This window comes from Culex pipiens, chromosome 2 (genome assembly GCF_016801865.2).
Source record: "Culex pipiens pallens isolate TS chromosome 2, TS_CPP_V2, whole genome shotgun sequence".
Lineage (NCBI taxonomy): Eukaryota > Metazoa > Arthropoda > Insecta > Diptera > Culicidae > Culex > Culex pipiens.
This window is the reverse complement of record NC_068938.1, coordinates 185,328,403-185,338,731: the sequence shown is the minus strand read 5'-3', so window position 1 is coordinate 185,338,731 and position 10,329 is coordinate 185,328,403. Positions and strand designations below refer to the sequence as shown.

The 10,329-nt window shown below is 35.3% G+C and overlaps 2 protein-coding genes across 3 annotated transcripts in view; one reads left to right on the top strand and one right to left on the bottom strand.

Annotated features, from left to right (window-relative positions):
* Positions 1–10,329, top strand: part of LOC120415406 (ATP-dependent helicase brm) — a 35,076-nt gene that overhangs the window by 17,110 nt on the left and 7,637 nt on the right. The window contains exon 1 of one of the 2 annotated variants that reach the window (XM_039576934.2): positions 8,179–8,275. The exons of the other annotated variant lie outside the window; for it this stretch is intronic. The gene's annotated coding sequence lies outside the window, so the exon portion shown is untranslated. Of the gene's footprint in view, positions 1–8,178; positions 8,276–10,329 lie in introns of those variants that run through there. 2 annotated transcript variants of the gene reach the window in all.
* On the bottom strand, positions 6,733–7,961 carry LOC120415408 (inositol monophosphatase 2-like). Its single transcript, XM_039576936.2, has 2 exons — positions 7,166–7,961; positions 6,733–7,106 (listed from the first exon to the last, which is right to left on the bottom strand). The coding sequence occupies exons 1-2, from the start codon at positions 7,631–7,633 to the stop codon at positions 6,777–6,779; spliced, it is 798 nt and encodes a 265-aa protein (XP_039432870.1). The 5' UTR covers positions 7,634–7,961; the 3' UTR covers positions 6,733–6,776.

The following is a 10,329-nucleotide window of genomic DNA, read 5'->3' as shown; positions in this document are numbered from 1 at the left end:
ATTTTTAAAATGTTTGCAGTGATCTATTTTCAGTATGAACAATTTGATTTTTTAAGCTTTTAAAAAAACTTAATCACTAGAAAGTTGTTCTGGAAAAATACATTAGTTTTGCTTACTTATTTATCTATAAAAAGAAAATAGAAAAAAAAACTTCAATTTTAAGTAAACAAAGTTAAAACTGAACGAAATAATATTTAGTCTTTTTTATTAATTTTAAGACAACAGTCCTAGTTTTTTCATAAATTTCTCAATTTTACGAAATGGATAATTTTCTTTTCCTGCACCATTTTTTCTGTTAAAAAATATCAATATAAAAATTATGAGAATTACATTTCTTATAATATGTTAAAATGTGATCTCAAGCTTATTTTTTTTAAATCAGACAATAATTTTATTTATTTAATACTTCATGAACAGCCTTAAGGGCCGGTCATAGAACAGGCCTGCGCTAGGAAATAATATATGTAATCCCAAAAAAATATCAAACCGGCAATAGTTATATCCAGCTTACTAAGAGCAACCTTACCAGCGTGAGTATTAGGCCGGTTTTAGGGTTTTGTAACGCGTGTTAGTAACTTTGCTCCCACACCGGTCGTTGCTAAATGGGTTGCTAAACTAAAACGTAACGCGTCGGTTGGGAGCGAGTTACCAAATCTAGCAACGCGCTAACAACGCAACTAAAACTTGGAACTGTCAAAGTTCAAAACAAAGTTTGTTCAGTTTTTATGTTCGAATGTTGTTTATGTGTTTTTTTCGTCTTTTGTCGGTCGAAGAGACCAAAGCGCGCAAAAATTAAGAAGGAGATGGATTGCGGCAATAGAAAATCCGGTAAGTATCGTGAAAAATGGCCTGGATTCCTGGTTTACTGGCCACGGAACCGGCTACTGAAGGATTGACTGCTCATGAGAATGGTTTTCCCATTTTTCTGAATACTCGGAAGGCCAAACAGCGTCCTTCTTCTTGTGCAGGGAACTCCTTCCGGATGGTCACGGAGCTGGCAAAAAAAAATCCGGCAGCATCATCTCATGCGCAGGGAACTCCTTCCGGATGATGTTTGCTGGTTTCGTAACCATCCGGAACGAGTTCCCTGCGCAAGAGGGAGGATGCTGTTTGGACTTCCGACAGTCAGAGCCGGCAAAAACATCCGGAAGGAGTTCCCTTTACATCAGAGAGGATGCTTCTAGGCTTTCTGAAAGTTTTTGCTGGTTCCCACATAAGGTATTGGGGTTCTTTTCGACCCCAAACTTTAAAAAATCGTCATAAATCCAGTTTTTGACCGATTCCGGTTCTTTTGGTCACAAATGAAAGCTTAGGACGTCCCCTTTTCGAAACCGACATGGAAAACCGGATTTGGATACCGGTGGCCACGGGAATTGGCTACATCCGAAAAAAGACCTTTTTGAGACCCCAACTTTGACGACCTGTATCTCAGGCAAATTTCAACCAATCAGGATGCTCCGGGTTGCATTAGACAGGTATTTACCTGTACTTTGACCACAAATATTAATATCAGGGCCAGGTGACCTACCGGTTCTGGAAATCCGGAACATCCGAAAAGTTCATGTTTTAATGTTTTACACATATATGTTATACAAATACTCTCACAATATTTGAAATTGATCCATAAAACTTACTAAAAATACAATACACGATTGCCAGAACCACTCTGGAGTGTTAGTAGCCACTTCCGGGTAACCTGGAACCGGTTCCCGGGTACCCGATGAACGACTAACTTGACTTTTTTGGTGAAAACCCATCATGTTGCACTTCAAACTCCATGAAATTGAAAGATTTGTCCATCTTTGGTAATGCCGTTATTAGCTGAGCCATCCTGGCCAATCTGGAACCGTTTACCGGTGGCCCCTTGGGGACACTTCCGGAATATGAGAGAAACCCTATCATCCGACATATCAAACTTCATGAAATTGATAGATATGTCAATCTACGGTCATGTCGTTGTTCGCTAACCCATTCTGGCCATTTTGGAACCGGTTCCCGGTGGCCCCTTGGGGATACTTACGGAATATGAGAGAAACCCTATCATCTAACATATCAAACTTCATGAAATTGATAGATATGTCAATAAACATCGACATATCAAACTTTATGAAATTGAAAGATATGTCAATTTACGGTCATGCTGTTGTTCGCTGACCCATTCTGGCCATTCTGTAACCGGTTACCGGTGGCCCCTTGGGGACACTCTCGGAATATGAGAGAAACCCCACTATCCGACATATCAAACTTCATGAAATTGATAGATATGCCAATCTTTGGTCATGCCGTTAATCGCTGACCAATCTTGGCCAATCCTGAACCGGTTACCAGTGGCCCCTTTGGGACACTTCCAGAATATGAGAGAAATCCTATTATCCGACGTATCAAACTTCATGAAATTGAAAGATATGTCAATCTACGGTCATGCCGCTTCTCGCTGACCCATCCTGGCCATTCTGGAACCAGTTACCGGTGGCCTCTTGGGGACACTTGTGGAATATGAGAGAAATTCTATCATCCGACATATCAAACTTCATGAAATTGAAGGATGCAGGCACGTAGCTAGGGGGGTGGGCTTCGGGAAAACTGTCGGATTATAGGGTTTCTCTCATGTTCCGAAAGTGTCCCCAGGGGGCCATCGGTAACCGGTTCCAGATTGGCCAGAATGGGTCAGCAAACATCTGAATGACCGTAGATTTACATATCTTTCAATTCCATAAAGTTTAATATCCAACATGACAAGTTTTCATAAAAATAATCAAGTTGGCCATTTTTCTGGTATTCCGATTCCATGTTGACTGGCCATTTGGCCAACAAGCTTCCAAAGTGGTTCTGGAAGGCGCCTTCTGTTTTTGTAGTATGTTTTTTTGTATCAATAAAAACATATAATTTAAAGTGTGAAAGCTTTTATGTTATCTTCAAACAATGATTTCGAATCATTTTCATGAAACTGCCATACAGCAGCCACCGGTAAGGTTGCCGGGTAGTAAATTGCTAACCCAATTTAGCAACGACCGGTGTGGGACCGGGTGACTAAACTAAAATAGAAGCGTTACGGGTTAATAAAATAGCAACAATTTCCGCAACGCACCGGTAATGATGCTCTAAGTCCGCGCCCCATCCCGCACGGCCAACTCGCCGCTATGAAAACTGGACTACCAAAGCCAATGTACCTCTACGTATCTCGTATATCGTATATGCACTGGGATGTAACAAAAATGACTTTTTGGCGGGCATTCAAGGGTTTGTTCCGGTGGGCATACTAAGCCCAAATCCAAAATATGAGCTTGATTGGACGCAACAGAAGCTGGCGCTCCGCCCTTCAAATTTAAATGGGAATTAACCCGTAAAAAAAAGATTTTTTCAAATATGTAACTTTTTGAGGCATTTTGGCCACTGAAGCGTTTATTTTCAACATCATGTAGGCCGTGTAGGGCAGATCCTTGCGCATCTTTTGGTATATATAACATTGAAATTTGGAGCACCCTGGAGCTCAGTACAGGCCTTCAAAGTTTGGCATTTTTTTTTTCGAAAAATGGGTCCCGGCAAAAAAGATATGCGCCCTGGACGCCATTTGATTTTGCCGGGGCCGATTTTAAAAGATGTACTCCTTTTTAGGTGAAATTTTACCATGTTTTTTTTACTGTGTATGTAGTTGCAAAATGATGATTTTTCAGCACGAATCGAGACTTTGCCGAGTTGGATGAATACGGCGAGTGCTAAAAAAGTCGAGTTTCGCAATGTTTTATATACATTTTTTAACAACGAAAAACAGAATCAGATAAGTGTCAAAACCCAAAACAGTGTTATAACATAAATTCTTTTTGCTGATCGTTCTTTAATCGAGCTACTTCAATTGGGTACTAAAGCCCTATGTAATTTTTTTTATGTAAAAAACACGATTATAAACCATTTCTGATCACTTTTTTTTCATTTTAATGCAAAAAAATTTTTGTCACAAGACAACATTTTTTCGATGGGTCAACTATGGTCCCCTTGGAACGAGCTGTCAAGTAGGAGCTTTTCTGTCAAGAAGGACCTGGACCGCGAGGTAAATTTTTCAAAATTGATTTAAAAATCCATTTTAAACTCTTTGTGGTCGTACAAAGGGTCAATGTGTTCAGAAAAATAAGCTTTATCGCTGTAAAAATTAATATCAGCAATCTAAGTTTCATTTAAGGACCCAATTCAGAGTAGATATTTAGTCGGGAAATAGAAATAATAGGAATTGAAAAAAAAGTTTAATGGTCGGAATCTTCTAATTTTCGGGAATCCTAAGCTTTTTTTTGAAAACAATACGTTTTGTATATTTTCTAGATTTTTTTGATTTATTTTACTTTGTTTCAATTATGAGATTTCTGACTTGAACTGCAAACTTTAAAAAAAATCCTTTTAGACCTATTTTTTTATAAATTTTAGGTAATGATGGCAACATGGTTTTTTAACAAAAATTATAGGCTAGTTTAGAAAATTTTGATTTTTGGGTCATATATGACATTGAGGCCTGAAAGGGTTAAAGCTAGATCGAATTTACAATCGAAGAGTAGGTACATTTTTTTTAAATAAAATGTACTGTTTTCAAGTTAAAACTACTTAAAGGTTTAAATTTTCCATTTTTAAAAGATTTTTTGAGCTTTAAAAACAATTTTGAAGGAATAGCACTTCAGAAAAATTTTTATTTTTGCAAGCTGAGAAAATTTCCTATAATTTTCTCTTTGGGAAAATCGGGCAATTAGTTTCACAAAGAATTTGAATCAATTCAAATGAATTCTTTTAACGTGGTGATTATTGCATTCGATCGTAATTCCTCGACTCACAATCGAGATTTCTCGATCGTAATTTGTCGATGGTAAGTCGTAATTTGTCGATTGAGATCATTCGATCGTAATTTCTCGATCTTCCATCGACAAATTACGACCGACGATCGAGAAAATCTCGATATGGGTTCGAAGCTCGTCTTCAATAATTTTAAAAATTTCAAAAATTTCAAAGATTTTAAAAATTTCAAAAATTTTAAAAATTTCATAAATTTCAAAAAATTTAGAAAATCTTGATATGGGTTCGAAGCTCGTTTTCAATAATTTAAAAAAAAAAAATTCAAAAAAATTAGAAATTTCAAAAATTTTAAAAATTTCTATTTTTTGGAATTTTTGAAATTTTTGAAGTCACAAAAAATTTTGATTTTTTTTTATTTTTTATTTTTTTAAAGTTTTTAAATTTTTGGAATTTTTTAAATATATTTTTTAAATTTTTGATTATTTTGAAATTTGTAATATTTCTGAAATTTTTGAAATTCTTAAATTTTTTTAAATTTTTGAAAAATTGATAATTTTCCTTATTTCATGTTTTAGACCAAATTATAAAACTTTTAAAATATTTTTGTTATAGAAATTTATTTCATCGAGTTTTTTTTTGTATGGACAATTTCCACGAGGAGGTAACAGATTCTCCAAAAATTGTCCACGTGGTTTATGGATGGTCCCAATTCAAAATAAAACTTTTTTTTAAATGTCTTCATAGCCGCTTTCTGCCTTCCAGTAATGTTACATAATTCTCTAAAAGAAACCAAAGTTTTATCAATCTTCAGTTTGGAGGAATTCATGAAAAATCCTACTTTAATGAAAACTAAGGTTATGGATTGAAAACCAATCTAAATCGGCTCCGTTTACTACTAGTGATTGTGAATGTTTGGGGGCTCTCCTGAGTTATAAAAATACAGTCCAAAGACGATTATCCGAAAGTTTGTATGGGACTTCGAATAATCGAATCACAAACATAAAAACTGTTATTTTTTTATTTTTTTACTCTAACATCAAATTCGGGTTCTGTGACCCCACTTTAGTCAAATTTGAATAGCCTTTAAAATATTTAATTAAAAAAATATTGTTTTTCAATATTTCATCACCGCCATTTTAGATTTAAAAATTCTAAATCATTAAAGAGTAATTTAGGGGCCATACAAAATAAGACAATTAAAAAAAATCCTGATTCGATTATCCGAAGTTTCGATTATGCGAAGTGAATTTTGCCAAGGCCTACGGATAATCGAGTCTGGACTTTACTTTAAAAAAATAATCGCTAAATGTATGCAAAACGAAGTATTTTAATACTCAGGACAGATTAGAAAAAAAAACATTGTGATTTGATGTACTAACTTTCTGAAAAAAAAACTTTTTGGTCTCGATATAAAAAACGGGAATTTGGAAATGGCCACTCTGGAAAATGCTTTTTCAACCGATTTTTGAATATTTTGATAGAATAAAAATAAAATAGAATGCACCGTTATCGAAATTGTATGAAGTTATGAATGGACGAAAGAAAAAAAAGGTTGTTTTATCTGAAAATGGTGTTAAATAATTATTCGTTTGCAAGTTTAGTGTTGCTTCACAGTAAAAAACAGTTTTTTTTGGAAGGTGTTAAATTACCACATAACATCAAAACTGATCCGGATCGTTTTGTGCCGTATGTCCACGCATCCTTTCTCTCCTATAGATTCTGTGACATGTGATCCGTTCACAGAATCCTCTCTGCGGTTAATGCAACGCAGTAGGCCTGGCCGCTTGAATGAGTGTTCTACAGCTCGGGGATTCCGAACGTACTACAAACTTTAAAATTGACAAGAAAGAACATGGGACGTAATCTAACCGTATATTCTTCCAGGATGCTTTCTTTGGACTGGCTGTGTATACAAAAATCCAAAATGAACAATTTTTTTTGATGTTTGAAATATAACACTTTTTTATTCTCTCCAAAAATTCAACCCAAAAACTTGCCTCACTCTAACCAGAACTCTTCCCCATAACCTCCAGCGCTCGTTCGGCCAATTCCTCACTACTCGCCGCCACAATGTCCGGCTTCATAATGTCGTACGCTCCTCCGCCGAATCCGCGCACAACTCCACCAGCTTCGCGCACCAGCAACGCCCCCGCCGCAATATCCCACGGCTTGAGCCACTCCACACAGTACAGATCCACGCTGCCGGCGGCAATGTACGCCAGGGTTAGCGCAGCCGAGCCGAAGATTCGCAGTCCGGAACATTCGCGGACAAAGTTGGCACCGTGGGCGAGGCTCTTTCTTCCGATGCCCATGTGGACCATGGCGGATTTGAGCTGGGAATGCGAGATTTTTAGGGATTTTGAAGGATTTATGCGATTTGTGGAGTACTCACGTCCTGGATTCCCTTGGTCCGGATTGCCACTCCGTTCAGGAAGGCTCCCTGACCTTGTATGGCCGTGTAGATCTCGTCCATGCAGGGATTGCTAATGATCCCGATGGTCAGCTCTCCATCGACAACCAACGCCACGCTAATGGCCACAAACGGAATTCCTCGAACGAAGTTCAGCGTCCCATCTATCGGGTCGATGATCCACGTAGGTCGTCCATCCAGCGGTTCCTTCGCGGCAGCTTCCGACGAACTCTCCTCGGCCAGAATCCGATGGTCCGGATATCTCCCGAGCAATCCCCCAATCAACAGCTGCTCTACCTGGCGGTCATACTCGGTGACCACGTCAAAGTGGGTCCGCTTGGTGTCCACCGCCTTGGACGCGTTACGGAATCCTTCCAGCACCAGCGGACCGGCCTGTTTGGTGAGCCGCAGCGCGAGCTCGAACGCCTCCTGAACTTGTTGTGGGTTCATCGTGACTGTACTAAAATTTGTGGTCCCGGACGAAAAGTTTGTGGTTGATGAACGCGTCTTCGTTGCTATCAGAGAGTCATTGCGCTGATTAGGGAATTGGTTTGATGGTGCGTGTACAGTCCGGAATCGAACTTTAAGGTATCTTCACTATTTGGTATGTATGTATATAAACCCATACCAGCAAATGGGATGACTTTCAAAAACTCCCTCACATTCCAATTACGAATGTAAGATATATGAAGACTAAAAACAAATCTTACGACTCAACATGAAATACAAACAAATCTGTCAGCACTGCTTAAGCATACAACAGTAAGACGGAATTGGACGAGCTGAATAGCCTAATCAAGTCTGCGTCGTCTCTTCAAAGGTCGCCAGTCAGTGGAAGCAAACTCAGTCAAAGTTTAACCCCGGTAAACACGACGTTTTGCGACTTGCAGCTGGAATAGGGAGAGATGTGAAAAAAACGGCAGTTTGAAGTAACAGCACGATAAGTCTCGACTTGCTGATAACAAAGTGAGAGATTTGCGTGTGTGTTGTGAGTGTTTGCTGAAGCAAATCGTGCAAAACACAGGGTTATTTCAGTCGCTTTTGAGTCGCTCGTTGTTTAGTGACAGTTTTAGGTCGATTGGAGGGATTTGAGTAAGAACTATCTTTTAGAGTGCCTTCGGGCTAATAATTGACTCAATCGTAATATTTCGATCGTAATTTGTCGACATTTCTGGATTGGCCATCGAGGAGTCACGATTTAAATTTTACCATTGAGAAATTTGTAATATTAAATTGTTAGTCTAGAAAATCATCAAATCAGATATAAAATAGGTTTATGAGATGTGCGAGAGCAGGTTTCTTTCAAAAGATTTGTAAATAAATTTAAGTAAAATCGGTCAATTGAACAAAAAATAACAAAATACATCTTTTAAACATTTCTTTTGATTTTATATAACTTGTAAACCTACAAATAATTTATTCTGAATAATTATTCTGATTTATTTTTGAATCTCTTTTTATTTGAATGTAAGATTTTTAACTTTCCGTTTCTTCAATTTCCTGATTTTCTAAATGCTTTTTTTTTCAAGCTAAAAAATATCTTTTCATGCTTAAAAAATAGGAAATTCTTTATTTGAGTTTAACATTTCTATTTTTTTTAAATATAAATGTTTCTGGAATTTAAAAAAAAAATCAATTTGCAGGGTTGTTACGGACGGCGCGGATCGCGCGGATTTGGCGCGGATTTGCTGACTAATTTTGCGCGGATGACAATTTGATAAATAAATTGATAAATAGGTAGAATTACGTTCAAGTTATTAAGAAAAATGTTATCAAGAACTACGAGAATTTGTTTTTTTTCATTGAGTGCAATTTTAATTTTCTTATTAATAGATTTTTTCTGAAAAGGTTTGTTTGTATTACTACACTTAACTCATTTCTTAATATATCCGGCTCTGAATATATAATTTCTTTTGAGTTTTGAGTAAAGGTTTTTTTTTAACCTTATTTATTTTTAATTTTATTGTGGATATGTTCCATTTGCCTTTGAATTTTAGATGGGATTTACCCGTAGATATAATTTTCTAAATTTAAACATCCTTGGCGAAAAATAAAAAGATCAGAACATTAAAAAATTAATGCTCCATCATTCAAAATACAAGTTCCAAAAACTCAAAACATTTTTTATATTTTAATAGTTTTTTAAACCAAAATTTTAAAAATTCAGTTTAAAAATTTTTCGGATTTCTAAAATCGTAATTTAAAAATGCAAAATTTCTAAATTCAGAATTTAAAAGATCTGAAATTTAAAACTCCTAAAAACTAAAAAATCAAAAAAAATAAAATTTAAAGAAAAATTCAAAGTTAAAAAAATCAAAATTAAAAAAACTAAAATTAAAAATAAATTAATTTTAAAATTAAAAATATTGAATTTAAAAAAAACGGAAAAAAACGGAAATCTAAAAATTCTCAAATAAAATTTAAATTCTTACATTCCTGAATTCTTAAATTCTTAAATTCCTGAATTCTTAAATTCTTAAATTACTGAATTCTTAAATTCTTATATTCCTAAATTCTTAAGTTCTTTAATTCTTTAATTCTTAAGTTCTTAAGTTCTTAAGTTCTTAAATTTTTAGAAGAAAATGAAATTTGTTTCGGAATAAAATTTTTATGAGGAATTTGAAATACAATCTGTATTAAAATTCATAGATTTGACAGAGATAGACAGAGATAAATTTGTCAAATCCTTGAAAACATAGTAAATTCTTGTTTTGATTTTACTTTTTTTGTTAACCCTCTACAACCCACCTTCGCCTTTAGACGGGCTTTTATTTAAAAAATCGCCAAAAATCCATTCTTCAACCAACTTTGATCTTTAGAATTACCTCTTTTTTGAGTAATATTACATAAAAATCATCAAAAACTGATGAAAATTCATAATTTTTTGGAGTAAAATTAATCATTTTTTGACGCAAAATCTGTCACCATTTCCTGATGAATATTACTATATTTTTTTATTCTGTGATGCATTGTAAGGAAGAACTCTTAAAATTTAAGAAAATTTATGGGTTGGAAGTTTGACTTGTTTTATGTGACTTTGCCAATGTTTTTAAAAATGACATTTTTAAGGGTTAACTTTGGCTGTGTTTTTTACTAACATTTCCTATATTTTAAGTAAAATACTAAAAATGAAACCAGAAAAACAT